The 22,123-nt window shown below is 44.2% G+C and overlaps 1 protein-coding gene across 1 annotated transcript; it reads right to left on the bottom strand.

Annotated features, from left to right (window-relative positions):
- Positions 1-17,943: 17,943 nt before the first annotated feature.
- LOC132224217 (heat shock transcription factor, X-linked member 3-like) lies at positions 17,944-19,256 on the bottom strand. The gene is made up of 2 exons (XM_059679320.1): positions 18,771-19,256; positions 17,944-18,483 (listed from the first exon to the last, which is right to left on the bottom strand). Exons 1-2 carry the CDS (start codon positions 19,254-19,256, stop codon positions 17,944-17,946), a joined length of 1,026 nt encoding a protein of 341 aa, XP_059535303.1.
- Positions 19,257-22,123: the final 2,867 nt, after the last annotated feature.

Below are 22,123 nucleotides of genomic sequence, written 5' to 3'. Positions count from 1 at the left end.
CTTGAACTTGATTGAAATGCAACAGTAATTGTAATCCTTATAGCTACACTAACAGCTAACATGTGTGAGTGCCTATTATGCCATAGGCACTCTTCTAGCATTTTATATATGCTCATTTACTTCTTACAGTAGATTATGAGGTTGATACTATTATCTTAATTTAACAGCTGAGAAAATTTAGGCTCAGAGAAGACAAGTACCTTGCCCAAGGTCTCAAAGCAAATTATAGCTAGTATGGAAGTTCAGGCAGTTTGACTCCAGAGTCCATGTCTTTAACTGCTATGTGAAATACACCCAGAAACAGCATAGAGCTAAGCATGCCCTGAGATAAATTAGAGAGACCAATCCATTGAGCACTGGGCTCAAGTCTAATAGGTGCCAGAAAAATGGACACCTTGCTTCAAGGTATTCACAGGCTAGAGGAGACAGATATGTAGATTTAAAATATATATATATATATATATATATATATATATATATATATATATATATATATATATGCAATACAGCATAGAGGGATCAGTTACTGCCTCCTCATTTAGTGTCTACAGAATACATCAAAGAAGAGACTTGCATTAGGTGTAAAGCTTAAAACAAGCAACTACTAAGGCCTCTTTCAGAGCAAGCATACCAAATCTCCCAGAGTACACTACTGCCATGTATACAGAGAATATATTATTCCTCATTGTTTTGGTGAAATTCTATAATGTAGACCACATTTTATGTATAAATAAAACATTATATATTATTACATAAAAAAGACAAAATTTTAAAATATGTACTATCCTCACAATCATCAGGATAGCTACTATAGAAATAAACAAACAAACAATAAAACAGAAAATAACAAGTGTTAGTGAGGATGTGGAAAAATTGGTAGGAATATAAAATTCCTGTTGGTAGGAATATAAAATATTGCAGCCACTATGAAAAACATTCTGGCAGGTCCTCAAAAATTAAATATAGATTTGTCCTATGATCCAACAATTCCATTTCTAGGTATATATCCAAAAGAATTGAAAGCAAAATCTTGTTTTGATGTTTATAGCAGCATCTACACTAATAAAAGAGAAAAATGGTAATTGGCGTACGACGATACCCTTTTCATTGGCTAATCAGGGCTATATGCAAATTAACTGCCAACTAAGATTGGCAGTTAACTGCCAACAAGATGGCGGTTAATTTGCATATGTAGGCACAATGCAGGGAGGCGAAAGGGAAAGCAGGAAGAAGCCCCCTGCCACTGACAGTGATCGGAAACCCAGCGGGGAGCTAAGAGCTGGGGGGCAGGGCAAAGGTGGCCCTGGGGCCGCCTTTGCCCTGCCCCCCAGCCATGAATGGAGAATCAGGCGCCTTTGCCGCCCTGGCCAGTGATAGCAGGAAGTAGGGGTGGATCCAGCAATGGGAGCTGGGCACGGTCGAAGTTGGTAGTCCCTGGAGCTAGGGATCCCTTGCCTGGGCCTAAAGCAGAGCCCGCGATCGTGGGGCCACTGCAGCTGCGGGTCCCCGCTGCCCCAGCCGGACGCCTCAGCCAGAGGCGTTAGGCCTGGGCAGGGGCGGAGCCTGCAACTGTGGGGAGCTGGGGGTCCCCTGCCCAGGCCTGACACCTCTGCCAGAGGCCTCAGGCCTGGTCAAGGGGCCGATCCGGTGATTGGTGATCGGAGGGTGATGAGGGTCAACTCCTCTGGCCGAGGCATCAGGCTTGGGTGGGGGGCGGAGCCGGGGATTGGGGGGATATGATGGTCCCCTTGCCCAGGCCTGAAGCCTGGGTCAGAGGCGTCAGGCTTGGGCGGGGGGTGGAGCAAGCGATCAGAGGGAGATGGGGGTCCCCTGCCCAGGCATGATTCCTGGGCCAGAGGCCTCAGGCCTGGGCGGGGGCCATAGCCAGTGATCGCGGGGAAATGGGGTTCCCCTGTCCAAGCCTGACACCTCTGGCAGAGGCGTCAGGCCTGGGCAAGGGGTCGATCAGGTGATCAGAGGGTGATGGGGGTCTACGCCTCTGGCTGAGGCATCAGGCCTGGGCAAGGGTCAGAGCCAGCAATCGGAGGGGGCTGGGGGCAGAACCAGTGATGGGGGGAAATGAGGGTCCCCTGCCCAGGCCTGACACCTCTGTCAGAGGCGTCAGGCCTGGGCAAGGGGCCGATCCTGCGATTGGAGGGTGATGGGGGTCAACGCCTGAGGGCTCCCAGTATGTGAGAGGGGGCAGGCTGGGCTGAGGGACACTCCCCCCCACACACACCCAGTGCACGAATTTCATGCACCGGGCCCCTAGTCTATATATATAAAAGGCTAAGTGACTGATCATTTGCCCGTCCAACCGTCCAACCAACTAACCATCCAGTATATATGACGTGCACTGGCAATTTAAAAATAAACATTGACTCATGCATGCAAGATACATGTAAAGCTCTCATTGGCGCCAATCGCATGCATGTGTTTCAATCTGTAATTGCTGATCATGAAGTTGGTTGTTTCTGTTGACATTCTGAAGCTGAAAGCAGCAGCATCGACAGCATATGCAAATAGCAATATTAAAATATTTCTTCCAATTAATTTCCTTTCAATGTGCACAAATCCATGCACTGAGCCACTAGTTATTTATAATACCCAATAGGTGAATGTAACCCAAGTATACATAAAAAAATAAATGGATACAAAAAATATGGTGTATGCATACAATGTGAAATTCTGTGACATGCTACAACATAGATGCAACTTGAGAGCATTAGGCTAAGTGAATAAGCCATATATATATATATATATATATATATATATATATATATATATATATATATATATATATATATATATACACATATAGTAATTCTACTTATATAAGGTCCCCAGCACAGGTAAATTCATGAAGACAGAAAATTGAATGAGCTGTCATGGGCTGCAGGGAGAGGAAGTAGGTAGTTATGGTTTAGGTGGTACAGAGTTTCACTTTTATAAGGTAAAAAGAATTATAGGGACAATCCCCTGGCCTCCCCTACCCCCCAGTGTCTTATGTCCATTGGTTATGCTTATATGCATGCATACAAGTCCTTCGGTTGATCTCTTACCCCCCCCCCCATGATCTCACTCATTTCTGGATAATAAATACCATTATAAACTTATGAACAAAAATAGATACAGAGGCAGAGCTGCCTCGAACAGATTGTCAAACTACAGCAGGAAGGCCGGGGAAGGTGGGAGGGTGGGGGGGGGGGTAAAGCCATAATTTTGAAGTTATAGCCACAATATTACTGATTCCTAAGGGATCTTTATTTATATCAATGTTACCTTAATTTCTAATCATAACAAGAAATGCCAAACAGATGCATCTGGAATCCATGAATGAATCCCAATTAATCCCTTCTTCTGTTTCTAAAAGCATTTTTTTCTATATATAGGCACAGTATTAGCAACGTTACATGCCAACAGCTTAGTTGGGACTACATAGCCACAGCCTAATGATTGATGTGTTCTATAACTATAATGGTATTTATTCTGCATGTGATAAATATAATCAGAATCTTGTAACAGGCCTCAAACATGTAAGCTATGATCTTCCTATTTAACTTAAAAAGAAGAGTCTACAATCTGTGCTGCATATCTACACTAATAAAAGACAAAGATGCTAATTGACCATACATTCACTATGCCCCAAGCCACACCCACCAGCCAATCAGAGTGACTATATGCAAATTAACCCAACCTAGATGGTGGCCAGCAGCCACGGAGCTGGAGGACCCAGGAAGTTTGGTTGCCCTGGCGATGGAGGAAGCCAAGCTTCCTGCCTGCCCTGGCCAGCTGTGGCCTCCACTCATGGCAACAAAGTTTCAATTATAGAAGACAAATAAAGCTCAGATACCTGCTTCCAGCCAGCCTCCACTGGGAGCTTTGGTGGCTGAGGGCTGTGGCCAGCCTGAAAACAGCCGTCAGCCCTCTCACCCAGGCTGGCCACACCCTCATGGGGTTAGTTTCCCAGCTAGGGGGCTTGGTCAGCCTGCAAACTGCCATCAGCAACTCACCCATACTGGCCAGGTACCCCAGCAGGACCCCCCCCACCCTGAAGGGGGTGTGGCCAGCCTGAAAATGGCCCTCAGCCCCTCACCCAGGCTGGCCAGGCACCCCAGTGGGGAACTCCTACCCTGAAGGGGCTGTGGCCAGCCTGCAAACAGCCATCAGCCCCTCACCCAAGATGGCCAGCCATTCCTATATAATAAAAGGGTAATATGCAAATTGACCCTAACAGCAGAATTACTGGGAATGACTGGTCACTATGACACACACTGACCATCAGGGGCAGATAATCAATGCAGGAGCTGGCCCCTGGTGGTCAGTGCACTCCCACAGGGAGAGCTCTGCTCAGCCACAAGCCAGGCTGATGGCTGCCAGTTCAGCGGTGGTGGTGGGAGCCTCTCCTGCCTCCTCAGCAGAGCTAAGGATGTCTGACTGCAGCTTAGGCCTGTTCCCTGCTGGCAAGTGGACATCCCCTAAGGGCTCCTGGGCTGACAGAGGGATGTCTGACTGCCAGCTTAGGTCCAATCCCCCAGGTAGCGGGCCTAAGCCAGCAGGTGTTCATCCCCTGAGCGGTCCCAGACTGCAAGAGGGCACAGGCTGGGCTGAGGGACGCTCCCGAGTGCACAAATTTTTGTGCACTGGGCATCTAGTTAAACAATTAAAGGCCTTGAAAACCAAAGAATGGCTGCATGGAATGAAGGCTGGGATGCTCCAGTGCTCAGCTATAGCAATCCTTGATCCCTACTATTGTCTAGTGCAGTTGTTTTGGGTATGAATGAGGCCTTGGGAGGTTTCTGAAGTACTCAGCAGAAGAAGGCTCCATCCAACGTTTCCATTGAATCAGTCTGTAAGTTACTATACACTCAAATGGGTGAGGTCTTGAGAGAATCTCTGATGGAGCTCTGGTTCTCAGTAAGGGTATAGTACCACTGGGGAAGACAGCAATGTGCAGTGTAATATTTAGGAGTATGGCTTCTGGAACCAAAAGCCCTGGACTCATATTCTAGCCCTTTCACTTACTGGTAGTGTGATATTTAAAAAGTAATCTTCCTTTGAGTTTCAATGTCCTCATCTGTAGAAAATAGTGTCAGGCTCATAGATTTGTTGTGAGGATTGATGAGATAATATATATATAAAGCACTTAGCACAGTACCAGGAATTCATTATATTCTTAATACATTATTGCTATTGTTAATGTTGTTGTTATTTGAATATGGTGCTCAAAAAAAGGTATTCTCAGTGACCTTCCTGAAGTTACTTTTATAGCTTATATTTCCTGGAAGAGAACAAAAGTGAGTCTCTTTAGTAATTGTTACACGTAGAAATGATTCACTCAGTCAACAAATAGGCCCTAGGGACTCAAGGGGCTAAAGCCCAATATTGCCCAGGAACACTGCTGAATCTGTTCCTTGGACTTCCTATTAGCCATGGTGCTTTGTACTTAGTAGGCCTCAGTAAATATGGTTGAAAAGAGATGTCAGAACAAGCACTGTCATGACTCAGTCCAGAGAATTCTGCTGCATCAACTGAGCCCTCAACCACTATACCTCTACACCATTACCACAGAATCTGCCAAGTTTCTTGGCTTCAAGCCTACAGTAGAAAGACCTGAAAGCCAAGGTATATTTCCTAGAGCCTGTGCAGGTGTTTCTTGATCATCCTGGAATGGCCAAAACACAAAAGAGTGGAAGCCTTCCTTACCTGCTAGAGCTTAGTCCCTCCTCAAAGAAGTACTAGGGCTTCCACCGGCCAATTAGAAGTTGGTTAAGGGTTCATGAAGGCAGGATGTTGGTAATCGGTACACCCACTGGCTAACAGTGGCTCCATGTTGCACCTGAAATAGACAAGGTCTTAAATATATATATATAAAATCCTAAGCAATCATTCAACCATTTGACCAGTAGCTATGAAGTGCACCGAGCACCAGGGGGCAGATAATGCACAGACATTGAAACATGGAATAGACTGATGAATCTCAGAGAGAAGCGGGGAAGGGGAGGGCAGGAAGAAATTAACCAAAGATCTTATATGCATACTAGAGGCCCAGTGTATGGATTTGTGCACCAGTGGGGTCCCTTGGCCTGGCCTGCAGGAACCCAGCCAAAATCAGCAGCCTGACATCCCCTGAGGGGTCCCGGATTGTGAGAAGGCACAGGCCAGGCCGAGGGACCCCACCGGTGCATGAATCCGTGTACCGAGCCTCTAGTTTCTAATAATGTTAAATAGTATTTTTCATTCCTAAAGCATTTATCACATGAAAGGCATAATTCTAAGTACTTTACATGTATATATGTATTTAACACTCACAAACAACCCTATGAAGTAGATGTTCAAAAAGTATTCCAGCCCAGCCAGTGTTGCTCAGTGGTTGACATTGACCCATGAATCAGGAAGTCAGGGTTTGATTCCCTGTTGGGGCATGTGCCTGGGTTGCAGGCTTGATCCCCAGTAGGGGGCATGCAGGAGACAGCTGATCAATGATTTTCTCTCATCATTGATGTTTCTATCTCTCTCTCCCTCTCTGAAACCAATTATATACTAGTACTGGAGTCCCAGTGCATAAAAATTCATGCACTGGAGGTGGGGGGTCCCTCAGCCTGGCCTTCCCCCTCTCACAGTCCAGGAGCCCTCAAGGGCAGGAGGCGACCCAGTGATCAAGGGAAGGTGACATCCCCATCACACCTCTGCTGCTGCCACTGCTGGCAGTGTAAGCCTCAGCTGACCCTGGTTACCTGAGCCTTGGTAGGCCCTGGGCAGTAGGGAAGCCACCATCTGAGGTTTGCCTGCACCTTGGGCATTGGCTGGGCAGCTGCCATCAAGGCTTGCCAGCACCTCGGGCCAGCCCTGGGTGGCTGGGGGACTGAGGGGATTGGGGGACTCCGAAGGCAGGTGCACAGCAAGGAGCCTGCTGCCCCAGTGGGGATGAGGGGACTGGGTGCCGCCATCTTGTGGCTGTGGGTGCCACCATCTTTGAGGGCAGGGCAGATAATTAGCATATTCCCTCCTTATTGGCTGTAAGTGCCACCATCTTTGAGATGGTGTGAAGGTCAATTAGCATATTCCCTCTTTATTAGATAGAAGATATATATTTATTTATTTATTTATTTTAAATATATTCCAGCTACCGAGACCTTCGCTGGAATGAGGCTCCTATAGCTGCTTTGTTCCACTAAGGGAAAATAACTTTGATATAGAAGATGCTGGTGTGAAGTCATTTTCCCAGTACAAACAAACTACCATCTGCTTGTAAACTGAGGTCAAAAGAGGTTATGGTAAAAATAAATAAATAAATAATATATATATATTGGGATATTACTTTTTTAAACTGAATTTATTGAGGTGACATTGGTAAATAAAATTATATAGGTTTCAGGGGTACAATTCTATCATACATCATATGACTATTGTATTGTGTTCACCACCAGCCAAGTTTCCTTCCATTACCATTTATCCCCCCATTTACCCTTTTCAGCCTTCCCCCATCCCTTTCCCTCTGATAATCACCATACTGTTGTCTGTCTTTGAGGTGGTTTGTTTAGGGGTTTCTTGCTTAATCCCTTTACCTTGTTCACCCAGCCCCCATAACCCCTCCTTTCTGACATCTATCAGTCTGTTCTCTGTATCTGAGTCTGTTTCTACTTTGTTAGATTAGAAATATTACTTTTGAAATGAGTTCTGTAAATGACTTGAAGCACTAACACCTACTATATTTCCCAGCATATAATACTGAGATAGTATGTGTTAGGTAGGTGAATAAATAAATGAATAAATGAAGCATATTAATTTTTAGCAAAGATTTATATTAAATGATATATACTATAGTCTGAAAGTTTATGTCCTCCCAAAATTCACATGTTAACATCCTAACCCCCAGTGTTATGGTATTAGGAGATGAGGTCTTTGGGGGTGGTTAGGTAGAGCCCACATGAATGAGATAATTGTTCTTACAAAAGCAGCTCGACAAAGATTCCTAGATCCTTCTACCATGTGAGAATAATGAGAAGTCAGCTGTCTATAGCCCGGAAACTGGCTCTCACCAGAATGTGATTATTAGCACCATAATCTCAGACTTCCATCCTCCAGAACTATGCCAAATAAATTTCTGCTGTTTATAATCCACCCAATCTGTGTCATTTTGTTATGGAAGCCTGAACAGACTAAGACAATTCAATAGGTAATTAAACAAATAAAAGCACATAGGTAAGAAGAGACTTTTCACTTCTACTTTGAAGGACCCAGAGACCAGGACATAAAGAAGTATTTCTTTTGGTTCCTAAACCTCTGCTGTGTCCTAATGACTCAGGACAGAGGAGCAAGATGCTTTGGGCAACCAGGTAGTTTACATACAAGACAGTAAAGGTGGAAGTTGGCTCTCACCACTCAAGCCAGAAAAGGCCCCTGCCTACTCTCTCAGTCCTCTGAGCTATTGAACATAAAGTTAGAAGATAGTTGCCACCCTCCTAGGATCTTGCATCTGACAGAATCCCACTCAAAGACTTGTTTTAATGCTATTTCCTGGAGAAATGCCTTCACAGGCAACTGTGCCTTGCTCTGCACTATTAGCTTCAGATGATCTAGGCAATGCAGATCTGTCATCCTTCATCTAGCACTTTAGTCTGATCCTCAGGAAAGAGCTTTACATATTGGTTTCAGTAAACACCTTCTCTCTAATCTGTAAGCTATTTATCAAATATGAATGTGCTTTTTGAAATGAGTAATTCATTTCCTTGGCATTTTTGTTCCAAAAATAATTGGAAGTGACAATGCAAAGAATTACACATTGAGTTGAATAATCACAAAATAAGTATAAAGTTGGAACTCCCCTTGGAGGCTTACTCTCTCATGCAGCTTCCTCCCCGAAGAGGCATAGGTACTTCCATAGGCATATCTGTGTTCCATTATTTATTAGCTTTTAGACTCTTGTTACATGTTAAATTAGAATGGCTCTGGAATTAGAGAATGAATAGTCCAACCAAACATACAAACATCTTAGGAAAGAGCTTCTAATGTGATGTGTTTAAAAAAAAATAAAAGAAGGTAGGGGAGGATTGGGGGGTGGTAAGAGATCAACCGAAGGATTTGTATGCACACATATAAGCACAACCAACAGACGCAAGACACTGGGGATGAGGGAACGAGGGCAAGTGCCGGGGGGTAGGGGAGGGCGGGTGGGAGGTCAGTGGGGAAAAAAAGAGAGAGACATATGTACTACTATTTGTAATACCTTAAACAATAAAATAAAAAAGAAAATAACAAAGAAAAAAAGAAACCTCATTTTGGCAAACTTAGAGAAAATTAGAACCCATTAAGTCCACTCCACACTTTTGGTAATGTCTTATATTTGTATTCTGTTCTTTTTAAAATGAAGCTAAAGGTCAATTTTACCCAGTTAGGCATGTAGGTGTGTGTGTGCGTGTGTGTGTGTGTGTGTGTGTGTGTGTGTGTATCAACTACTTTGGGCAGCAATTTGAGACTAAGACTTTAGAAGACATTCTAAAGAATAAAAGATATATGCTAAGAGACTATTTTTAAAGATAAAGCCATTATAACTATAAATTTTATGTTTAAAATGGATTTCAAGCTCAAATATTCTTAAGTGAGAGTGTGCTACAAAAAAACATTTGGTAGCACACTCTCACTTCTGCTTCCTGTCCATATCCTGCTGTTTCTAAATATTCCTTTCTTATTGATGTAAATATAGGGTGTCCCAAAAATGTATACACACTTTAATAGCTGATAATTCACTTAATTTTCACTCCTTTTCAGGTTTAACTGATTTGAAATAATGGGTGAAGCCAGACTAAGTTTTGTACAAAAAAAAAGTTATCCTAAAATGCCACTAAGAGTTTTTATAGGGATACATAAAAGATAAAGTTTATGGTACAAAACCAGCAACAGTCAATGAATTGAGGACACACAAATACCAAAAGAAATGATTCTTGATGTTTGATACTCCATTTTTTTTTTGCATTATCAGCAGTATCTGGACCAGAATGGTCATTGGTTTGAAAACAGGCATTGACAAATAAAAAATAATAATTCATTTCTGTGGAGTCTTTTAAAAATGAACTGTATGTTAATAACACTGACTTTATAATAATTCAAAGTGAGTATACATTTTGGACACCCTGTATATCTAACTTAGAAATTACATGGACAAGGGACAGTGAGCCTTGAGAACCTGTGCTGATTCTAGTGGTCCAATGCCAAAACAAACAAATGCATGTGGGCCTGTTTATTCAGAGAAATTTGTTGGCATTATCCCAACTACAAAATAATGGTGACTCAACTCCTCTTAACTCATTCGAGTACTTATTTCTAGTAGTTATAGAGGCACAGACTATATCCCTTTATGCTGCCTTTGTTGTCATGTAATAGAGAAAATATCCTTCCTGGCCACGTACTTGTTGATCAATATCTGATCTCCTATTAGTTTGTATTGCTGCTGTAACACATTACCACAACTTTAGTGCTTAAAACAGCCCAAATTTATTATCCTACAGTTCTGGAGGCCGGAAGTCAGACTTCAGTCTCATTGGGCTAATATCAATGTATGAGCAAAGCTGTGTTCCTTTCTGGAGGCTCAAGGGAAAAATCTGTTTCCTTGTTCTTCTGCATTCTAGAGACTGCCTGCATTCTTTGTCTTATGGCCTATTTCTCCATCTTCAAAGTCAGCAATGTCACATCTCTCAAATGCTTCTTCCATTGTGACATCTCTTTCTGACTACAGTCAAGAAAAGTTCTTTGTTTTTGAGGACTCATGTGATAAAAATCAGTCCAACAGGATAATCCAAGATAATCTTCCTATCTCAAAGTCTTGAACCTTAATCATATTTTCAAAGTCCATTTATTAATGTAATGTAACATATTCACAGGTTCTGCATTAAGGACATAGATATTTTGGGGGTCATTATTCTGCCTTCCACAGAGCTACATCATGCTTTTTATTTCTCTTAGTGGTGGTGATGCTAGAAGAATCTCGCCACTTCCAGTGGATCTGAAAAGATTAACAGGATTTACTCAGTCTAAGAAAGTCAAGGAAGAGCCTCTACTCTTTTAACCATCATGGTGGTCATTGAGATGCTGACTTCTGACCTCCAGAACTGTAGGATAATAAATTTTGGTTGTTTTAAGCACTAAGGTTGTGGTAATGTGTTACAGCAGCAATACAAACTAATAGGAGATCAGATATTGATCAACAACTTCTCAAGGCTCACTGTTCCTTGCCAATGTAGTTTCTAAGTTAGATATACAGGGTGTCCAAAAATGTATACTCACTTTGAATGATTATAAAGTCAGTGTTTATTAATATACAGTTCATTTTTAAAAGACTCCACATAAATGAATTATTTTTTATTTGTCAATGCCTGTTTTCACACCGAGATGCTCCTTGACCAAGGCCTAGAGGAAAGGCAAGAAGCTCATCTAATCAGCTCTGATGGGCTGTAACTCTCGGTGTTACAATGTTTTGGGTCCATGATACAACCTCACTATTTAATAGCTCTTCCTTCCTGAGATGAGAAATTGTTTCTATCTGGATGGACTTCAACTTCAATAAAATTATATTTTAAAAGGTGTCTGTTGTTCATAGATGTATAAAGTATATGCACATTTAACATGAAAACCACATTTTCTTTTGCCATATTAGCACATAACATACGTTTGATTCAATTGATAAACACCTTCATTTAAATGTCTACTAAATAGCAATGCCATTGTATGGACTGAAGGTAACTCAAAACTCAGCTGAAATGCCATAACCACCTTTTAAGTCAAATTACTAGGCTTTCATTGAATCATGATTCCATGGCATTTAAAACAAATGTAGGTGGCTCATGTTGAGCAGATCAATCAATTTTTCAACTCAGGGAATCAATGTATTTGCCCCTCAAAAAAGTTGTTTAAGTAATAAAATATTTTACCATACAAATTAGCTAGCAGAAGGGGGAAAGAGGGACAGTTAAACCCAGTTTCAGTGTGTGAGTTTATACAGGCAGTACAACTCATAGACAAATCCAGGCTGCCATTTATGTCCAGGATTTGCAATGTCTCATATATTTGGGCAGTTCAGACTGTATAATTCAGGTTGGAAAAAACTCCCCTTCTCTCCATTTCCTGTGTAATTAAGGAAAACACTGACTTAGTTGCCTTTATAATTAAAGGCCTGGAGGCCTGGCATCAGGCTGTCCACACAAGTGCCAATAAAATCACCTGAAAAGTGAAAAAATATCAATCAACTAGTTTAAGTAGTTTCCTCTCCGCTGTATCTTTTGAGTTGAGGAGAAAAGGTAAATGGGGCAGAAGTGCCTGCTCCTGCAGCACTTACTCTGTCTAATACACACACACACATGAGCTATGGAAGATGTTGATAAGGACATTCCTGGCTGTCTGGTATTTTACACAAGCTGGCCCTTCTGTTCACCCAAACCTCATTATAATACTTATTCCCTCCTGTGTTCCTAGTTCATTGAAGATATCAAAGCCAAGAGGCATGTATTTTACCTCAACTTTCTGCCCTCAACCCATTTGCTAGAGTATACTCTAGACCAGTGATGGCGAGCCTATGTACATGCCTCAACCAGGGCCCGGGCCGGGGAGGAGCCTGCAATGGAGGTACATGACCTTGACCTGGATCGAACCTAGGGCTCTTCAGCCTGCAGGCCGATGCTCTACCCACTGAGAAAAACCAGCTAGAGCTTGATCTATTTCTTTAAAAATTTCATACAATTCACTAGTGAAGGCATTCTGTAAGGCTTTTCTTTGAGGAAAGCGCTTGGTTACTAATGCAACCTCTCACAGCTTATAAATCTAATCAGATTTTCTATTTATTTTTAGTCAGTTTTCCTAGTTGAAATATTTCTAGAAATTTGTCCATTTCATGCATCTTATGTCAGTTGTTGTCATGATGTTCTTAAGAACTCTCTTGTAACCCTTCTGTCAACTCTACGCCTCAGTTCCCATTGGTAATCTGAGAGAAAGAGGCAGGTCCAAGTCTGAATGTGGTGTTCCCTGTGTGTACAAATGTGTGTCTATGTGTGTACACATGTGTGTACAAGTGACAGAACAGAGAAGGCTGCACAGCACACAGAGAGGGTCAGGTGGCCTCCAGACTCAGGCTGTCTGCCTGACTTCACACACCTGCCTCACCCCCACCGCCCATGGCATCCTGGGCCCTTTCGCTCACCCCTCAGTAGTTGAGGTCCCACACCAGCTCCTTGCACCTGGTGAAGAGCTTGGGACCTTGTAGTACAGCTTGGGAAGTATGTCTCAGCGCTGTGGCTGATGCAATGGTGTGAGCACACTCCACCATGACATGCTTCCTCAGCACACCAGGAAGTAGCAACGCCCGCCTGAACGAACTCCTAGAGCCACGTGCATAGTACCCCAGCCTTTCAGCCATTGGTTGCCTATAGCAATGTGTCTCCCTCTGATTGGTCCCCTCATGCTATATATACCCCTGTAGTTCCACAATAAAACGGATCTACGTCAATGAACCTGGTCCCCGGAGTCATGCATGCAGACACCCTAGCACGTCTGGGCTCCGTCGTCCTCGCCCCCGAGGGACCCCCTGCTTCATCTGGCACCCGAACGTGGGGCCCCCGGAATGGCTGGATGGGTGAGCGACCCTCTACAGTAAAATGGGAAACTTTCCCCCTTTGGCGAGAGCGCCACAAGTGCGCGCGCTCCACGCCTTACTGCAGAGCAGGCGAGTTAAGGTCTCTGAAAAGGAACTCCAAACTCATTGGGAGTATCTATTATAGTCCAATCTGTGCTTAATTGAGGCCCCCATTTGGGACCCCTCCACTTGGGAGAAGGTCTTGAAAAGGATTCGACCCACTGAGGTCCACGAGGAAAAACTGTTACCCCCTTCTCTGACATTCCGGCCCCATCGCCCCGAAGCCGTGTCTCCATCTCTCCCTCCACCCTGGGCTCAGCTCCCAAACTGTCATGGTTTTGTTACTGTCGGTGGGATTCGCAAAAGGCACCACCAACTCCTCCATTCCACCGTCAACTGTCAACGGCTGCTGCAAAGGGCACCAACTCCCGCATTCCACCTCCAACTGTCAACGGCTCCCTCAAAGGGCACCCCGTGCCTTCACTGACATGGGGAAGCATTACTGTGCAGCAATAATAAAGTCCCCTAAAAGTTCCACCAACCCCACTTATCTTAGATATACTTATCAAGGCTCAGCACAAGTAGGAGAACTCAGAGCTATAATATACTCCCTTCTCTACTGTCAAAATAGTCCAGTCAATTTATTCTCAGATAGTGCTTATGCGGTGCATACGGCAAAAAATATAGGGTATTCCACCTTAAGAGTTAAAGATACCCCGCTAGATCAGAGCCTCCAACTCTTAAAGGACATCCTAGAGAACCGTAAACAGCCCTGGTATATCCAACACTTACGGTCTCATACTGGCCTACTAGGCCCACTTTCCCTAGGCAATGCAGAAGCAGACAAGCTAGTTCTTACCCTACAACCCATAGAAGAGGCCAGACTCCTACACACCAAATTTCATATGTCAGCCTCCTTTCTCCATAAGCTCTTCTCCCATCTTAACCTAGCTCAGTGTAAGCACCTCATATGTGCTTGCTGATCCTGCGGCCCTCTACTACCCCTAGGGCCTTTACAACCCAGAGGGGCCAATCCCCGAGGACTACAGCCCAATGCCATATGGCAAGCGGATGTCACACATGTCCCAGCATTTGGCAAATTGAAATATGTCCACACAGTCATAGATACTTGCTCAGGAGCTACGTTTGCCCAGGCCCAAAAGGGGGAAAAAGCCAAACATAGCATTGCCACCTTCAAGGCTGCCTTTCTCATCCTTGGATTCCTGTGGGAAGTAAAAACTGACAATGGACCATGCTACACCAGCACTCTATCTCAAGACTTCTTAAAATCACACGACATCAAGCATACCATGGGCCTCCCCTATAACCCCCAGGGACAGGCAATTATTGAAAGACTACACAGGGAACTCAAGGCCCAACTGATTAAAGAAAAAAGGGGGAGTGATAGGGAGAAATTCTCATACACTGCTAACCCAAGCCTTAACTGCCCTCAATTATTTTCATTTTGATAAGCATGGATTAACCCCTATGTATAAACATTGGGGAGGACTCCGGGACATACCAACACCTCTTCCTTTGGTCTGGTGGAGAGACCCACTCACCGGAGCCTGGAAAGGCCCCGACCTGCTCTTAACCCAGGGGAGAGGGTTTGCTTGTATTTTTCCAGAAGGCGACGGGAGTCCCGCATGGATCCCTGCTCGTGATGTCAAACCCTACACCACCAGCGATGAGCTGTAGATCGCTACCATCGCCCCCCCCCCCATGGAGGAAATGGAGGACCTGACCATAGAAGAGAACCAGCCCCGACGGCTGAGACGACCTAGACACCGACGAGTCCACCCCATCACCTGGGGTGACATCAAGGCTCTACAAGACCAAGCCGCGCACATGGCGCCAGAGGGGAACCCGTCGGCAGAAACGTTATTCTTATTAATGTGTGCTATCATCACAGCTAATAGCATGGGTGCACACAAATAAGGACTGTGGACTGTGATACCTCACCCTGGCGTTCTCATGCCAGTTGGTGTTCGCAGTTTCCAGTGGCACGTGCCTTTGCTACTCCTTTTACCCGTCTATAAGGCCACCCTTCTATCTCCTTCTGAGTAGTGACAACTCCTTTGCTTTGGCGCTAATTAGAAAGGAAGGGGGAGATGTAGTAGAGCTCGGGAAGTATGTCTCAGCGCTGTGGCTGATGCAATGGTGTGAGCACACTCCACCATGACATGCTTCCTCAGCACACCAGGAAGTAGCAACGCCGCCTGAACGAACTCCTAGAGCCACTTGCACAGTACCCCAGCCTTTCAGCTACTGGTCGCCTGTAGCAATGTGTCTCCCTCTAATTGGTCCCCTCATGCTATATATACCCCTGTAGTTCCACAATAAAACGGATCTGCGTCAATAAACCTGGTTCTCGGAGTCGTGCATGCAGACGCCCTAGCAGGTTGGGGCTCCGTCATCCTCACCCCCGAGGGACCCCCTGCTTCAGGACCTGATTGTCTGTGGGTTCCCCACAGCAGTCAGGGCCCTTCTGACCTGTAGGTGCTGCTCACAGCAGTCGGCCTGGGACCTGCCCATTAGTGGACCAGGCTCTGTCCACTTCATTTCCCTCTCTCCTGGGCCTCACCCAGAATTCCCTGAGCAGAGTTTGACACATCGGAAGTGCTCAGTCAGAGGGACGCAGCTCACTCTGTGTCCCTTTGGTGAAATCAGCTTAGCCTCTGGTGTAACTCTGAATAACTGTTTTCTCTCATGGGAAGCCTTTGGTTTATGGAAGGAAAACTTCTCAGTGCTTCTCTCGTGGTGCCCAGGGCTCCTTGACATGGGGGAAACTTTGCGTTGCCCAGAAAATGTGCTCCTGAGGAGGTTGTGGAACTGGAAAAGCAGGCTGTACTGACCAACCTGAAGCAGAAGTACCCAACGGCACTTTCAAATGCCAGGTGGTTACTGGAGCCCATACCCAGGAAAGGGGGAAAGGATATCTTCCAGGTAGGCATCCCACAGCACCTGTCCCCTAGGGGCAGGAGGACTCCACAGGAAGGTCACCGAGAATCCAGCTGAATCATGACCATCAACGGGCCATCATGCTGCTGATGTAGAAGTCAGGTTCAACTGAACTGACACCATTGTGGAGAGCAATACCACTATCTGCTGTTCACATACACAAATTTCTGTGCCCAGATATAGGGGACTGTCTGCATGAAATGCCTCTCTGGGCTCATTGATTGTCTCAAGGACTCTGACCCTTAGGGAAAAGGGAAAGCTGCCAGGAAATATCTTGCTGTTATCACTCTTTTTGGTTCTGCTCATTCCTGGGTTGTACAAAGAAAAATGTTTTAGGAGAACAGGTTAGTGTTTGGGACTCCCTTACACGTTTTCCCCTCTCTGTCTCGTCAAACTCAGAGAACACTTCAGTAGCATCCAAGGGACCTTGTGGGAGGTCTGGGAGCGGTGACTGAATGATTGCCTAAGAGTGACCAGCAGTGATGGCCTTATTCACCGTGAAGGGACACCAGACTTTGAAACAAAGCACCTCTCTGTCTTGGCAAGTAACTGGTCTGCTGTAAAAGAGCCCCTTGGCTCACAAGGCCATGTGTTAGACATGTCACATAGCTACCTCATGTCTCGAGAACAGATCTGAAATATAGCTCTGATGTAAATGTGATGGGTAGAATTTTTTTGTTTTCCTGTGTGGGCAAACTTTAATTTATTTTGGGTCTCTTCTAGCAAGGTTACTAATGGTTGTTAGTAGTGAGGATAATGGCCTTTCTCCCAGGCAGTGACTACAATGGCCCATCTTCTGAGCCAGACTGGCTCTGTCTTACACTGCTTAGTAGATGGGGTGGCCCGGGTTCTAAGTGGGCCTCTCTGCAAGGCCCCTGGAACTTGGGCAAGAGATACTCAGATGCTGATCAGAAACTTCCTGGCATCATAGGGGGACCTTTTAGTAAAGACCCTCCTATTTCAAGATTCATGACTAATATAAGGTGATTTCCTCAAGGTCAGGAGCCAGGCAGTTCTGTCCCCTGACCAGTAGGCAAGACTAAGGGGACCAGATCTTCCTGGGCTTGCCTTAGGACTTCTTAGCCAGATCCTTGACTGAGTTTGAGAAAATGAAAGAGGACAACTGGCACAAAAGCCTGTCTGGGCCAGGATTTCTAGCCTCCTCAGGCTCATCTGATGAGGTGCATGGCACAGGAACAAAAGAACACAGACACACAATTCTCATTGGATTGTTTATTTTTCTACTATTTAGTTTTGCTTTTCATTATTTAAGCCAAAATGGATTCGTAGTTACAAAGAGGAGATTGTTTTCTGTCAATGTGATGTTAGCTGTCTACATTGTCCTTGAACTGTTCATTGAGTTAACACTTGTTATTTGAGGAACCTTCTTCCTCCTCCTTGTCAGGGTCCTCAAGTGGGGCCATGGCTGAAAGGCCAGCCATTAGGGTGGAATAACAGACATTGTATGAAGACATCACTGAACCATGCAGTGGGTCATTTTGGGGGCTTGTAGGCAGATCCCCTGTGCCGTCAGTTACAGCAGTAGCCTGGGGTACAAACATGACATTCCCAGATTTGCCCTCCCCACTTGGACCACCTGCCTTACTTGGGCACTGGACCTCCACGGCCCTGTTTGTGGGACGCAGACCCAAGTACTTGAAAAACTCTGCTGCACTGGGTTCCAAACCATTCATGGCTTCACTCTGAGCCTTTTCTTCAGCATCATTGTTGCGGACTTTGTAGCGAAATCTTGGGGAGCGTCTTGTGGGAGCCATATTCTTTTTTCTCTTGGTAGGGGTTGAGCTGGTCCCTGGCAATGCACGAGTCATCCGGTTGCCTTTTCTCATGATGTTCTCAAGAAGCCCAGGCTTGTCTCTCTGGAAATTGCAGTTTTGGTAGATCTGAAACAAAATAATTAATTTAGTGATTTGGGGAGAAAATATATCTATTTGGGATTAACTGGCCTCCCAGAGTCTTTACTTATCCCTGCAGGTTATCTCTAAGGGGGGGGGGGGGCTATAGTTTCAAATGAAATTCTATACTTTCTCATCTTTTGATAAATACTGTCTCATTTCAAAAAAGGGTTAGACCCTGAAATGAAGCCCTTTCAGTATATCGTTCTTCTGGGCCCACTAGGAAGATGTTTGAGTAACAGGAAATATGGGAAATGGGAGGGTTTCTACTTTACCATCATCTTGTTGCCTCGAGAGCAAACTGAAGAGTCGCCTGGGCGTATTTTGCTGAATCCATGGAGATTCAGCAAGCGGATGAAACTCTTCAGGCTGTTGAATTCAAATATTTTCTTCTCACCCCTTCGGCAAAGAATCTCCCTCTTGAAAAGATTTTCCTCGATGATCAGGGTGTCTCCATCATCATTCCAGTGCACAGACTTGACGGTGTCATCCTCCACTATCTTCCAAAGCTTTCTTGGGAAGGACAACCCAAGAAGGTTTCCTTTTACATTGGTGGTGCCTTGGTTTGGGTCCTGTGGTTGTGGGTTGTCTTGGGGGCTTGAATCTTGGCTCTCTTCCTGGTCCCCATGCCTCTCCAAAGCCTCCCTTGGACTCACATGTGGCTCTGTGGATGTATCATATTGGGCCATTATTGGTGGTTCCCCATCCTCTGATGGGGCCAGCTTGGCTTCGTGTATCTCATAGATACTCTGACTAGCCATGTTGATGCTCTACATCAAAAAGCATTTGGTACCCAAGATCCTATCACTTCAAAAGTGGGGTCAGAAATGCCTTTGGTTACAGCAGTGATGCCCTATATATACTGTCCTCAAAATTCTAGAGTCTCGGTCGTGGGGCAACCAGCTGCTTAAGTCATGTGATGTCACAAAGGTGACTTATGGCTGCTCTGGTGTGTGGGCCCTGCCCAAGTGTGGGGGAGTAGACATCTTTAGAGCCCCCATCTTCTCTCTTTTCAAATAGTACAGAAAAACAAGGGTCAGGTTAATAGAAAAGGTGCTCATCTGCTGCCAGACACATTGTTTCTTCTAGTTATGCACTGGATGTCTTGAAAAGTCATGGTCCTATCTCCACCCCCACCCCTACAGATGGGGGGGAGGCCTGTTGATGGCCCCTTTGTTTGCAAGTAGGCAATATGGGTGCCTGCCAGAATTGAAATCCATGAATACTCTTGATTTGTAAGTTCTGAAATGATACCATGACCTGCTGGAGCCTTGTAGAGTCTTATGCTTCTGAGTCAGAAGAAAGAGGCTGTCAAAGGCTTTCAAAGTTGTCAGGATATCAAAAGGCCCTTATGACCTTTTTATAGTTGTAAAGGATTCAGCAACATCTGAATGAAATTTTGCCTCATGCATGCACAAATTCTAACATACGGAAAAGGTGATGAACAACATATCTTGGTCAGACTCCAAAAGCAGCAGAGGATGTGGGGGATCCCAAATGAAACCTCACTTGTCTTGCTCATGTAGAGTTGAAGCCCAATTAAATGTTCTATCTTTATTGAAAATCCTGTTTCTCACCATCTATTCCAACAACTATGGAGATCTGAGAAAGCAGATTTCAAACACTGATGACCACATGCACTGGAGGATGGTATATTCAGGGCATCACAAGCTGCTCCTTTTATACCTTCTTTTTTCTAACTTGCTACCTATGAATATAAGCTTCTGCCTGCCATGTAGAACATACTATCTATTTCTTTTATAGTCACTCCAAGTTAAAAGTGACCCAACCACTAAAATGAGCATTTTGTACCTGCCAGGAATTTACCCAGGGGGAGTTCCTTTCTGCACTGTAGCCTCTGGTAAAATTCATTTGAGGATGAGAATGAGCATGAGGGGTCTCCTTCCTAAGTGGCTTCTGGCACAACAGCTCCAAATCATACCAGGACATCCATGTTTGCTCACATTTCAGCATGATATTTTTTAGTGGGTTGAACAGGAACTTGTGAAATTTGGAAGAGAATGGATGTTGACCCCTGTAAGTGTTTAGAGCTGAAGCATCATGATATGATAGTGGATTTGGCAGTGGTGGGTTAGGTACTAATCTATGGGTTAGATACTGGGAGCACTAGATGAATCAGCCTTCCTAGTCCTTTATCTATAGTCAGAGAGCCTTATTCACAAGGAACCAAGAACTAAGCATGTTTTGCTAATGAAATATAGTTGATCTATCACAAAAAAAATGGAAGAGACTTTGTGAAGGGATGTTACAAAGCTCTATTCATTCCATTATTCATTTTTGTCTTTTCTTTTTTTATTGTTTAAAGTATTCCATATGTCTCCTTTTTCCCCCATCGACCCCTCCCCAGCCACTCCCACCCCCCAGGACAAGCCCCCACCACCCCAGGGTCTGTGTCCATTGATTATGCATGCATACAAGTCCTTTGGTTGATCTCTTACCCCACCCCCCACACTCCCCTGCCTTCCCTCTAAGGTGTTATGGTCTGTTCGGTGTTTCCCTGTCTCTGGATCTACTTTTGTTCATCTGTTTATGTTATTCATTATATTCCACTCCTAGGTCTTTGTGAGTTCATTCTATGTGTGGGGAACATTCCCTGTTTTGGCACTCAAGCAGGGCATTAAACAGAATGGGATGCTACCAACCAGGGGTTGGAGTTGTCTGTGGGACCTATGGACTTAAAAAGGAAAGACAGAGAAATCTGAAATACCAATAAATAGGTGACCTGATATATAGTACTGGGATGAAGAAAAACTGGAAGAGCTCATTTTGGTGCCTTTAGGTTCCTTGTAATATGACTCATCTGTTAACTGGTTTGAGAACTACTAATTCCCCTTTCTAACCAGCTGGAGCAGGGCCATTACCTTTAAAGGCCTGCCAAATACCAGTTATCCGACAACAATCTCTGAGGCAGGCAAAACCAGTAGCTGTTCCCAACCTTTATCCCAGCTTTCTCTCATTGGAGAGACCAGTTCCCATAAGTACATGAATCTCTGGAATTCAACAAATTCTAATCAGGAATAAGTAAACATATTTCCTCTCACAGATAAATATGCTCCTAACTGAGAAGGCAGAAAAGCAAACACAGACATTTTTCAAATACAAGCAAAACCTCCAAATCATGTGGGGTCCACACTGGTGTTTTGTCTTCCCTGCCTCTAGAATCTTGCCCCCACTCCTGCAACATGCAAAAATGCAACATGAAAAAAAAAAGATAACCCATCTCACACCTGTTAGGATGGTCATTATTAAAATAAAACACAAAAAACAATTTAGAAAATAACAGGTGTTGTCAAGGATATGGATAAATTGGAAACCTCGTGCATGGTTGTTAAGAATGTAAATTGGTAGACCCACTATGCAAAACAGTATTGAGGTTCCCCCCAAAATTACAAATAGAATTATCATATGATCCAAGAATTTTGGATATATATTATCTATATATCCAAAAGGATTGAAAAGAGGATTTTCACAATAGCCAAGAGGTTGAACATATATATATATATATATATATATATATATATATATATATATATATATATATATATATACTAATAAAAGAGAAACATGGTAATTGGCGTACAACCGCTACCCTTTTCATTGGCTAATC

This window comes from Myotis daubentonii, chromosome X (genome assembly GCF_963259705.1).
Source record: "Myotis daubentonii chromosome X, mMyoDau2.1, whole genome shotgun sequence".
NCBI classification, from domain to species: domain Eukaryota; kingdom Metazoa; phylum Chordata; class Mammalia; order Chiroptera; family Vespertilionidae; genus Myotis; species Myotis daubentonii.
The sequence above is the reverse complement of the archived record's forward strand: the minus strand, read 5'-3'. Positions and strand labels throughout refer to the sequence as shown.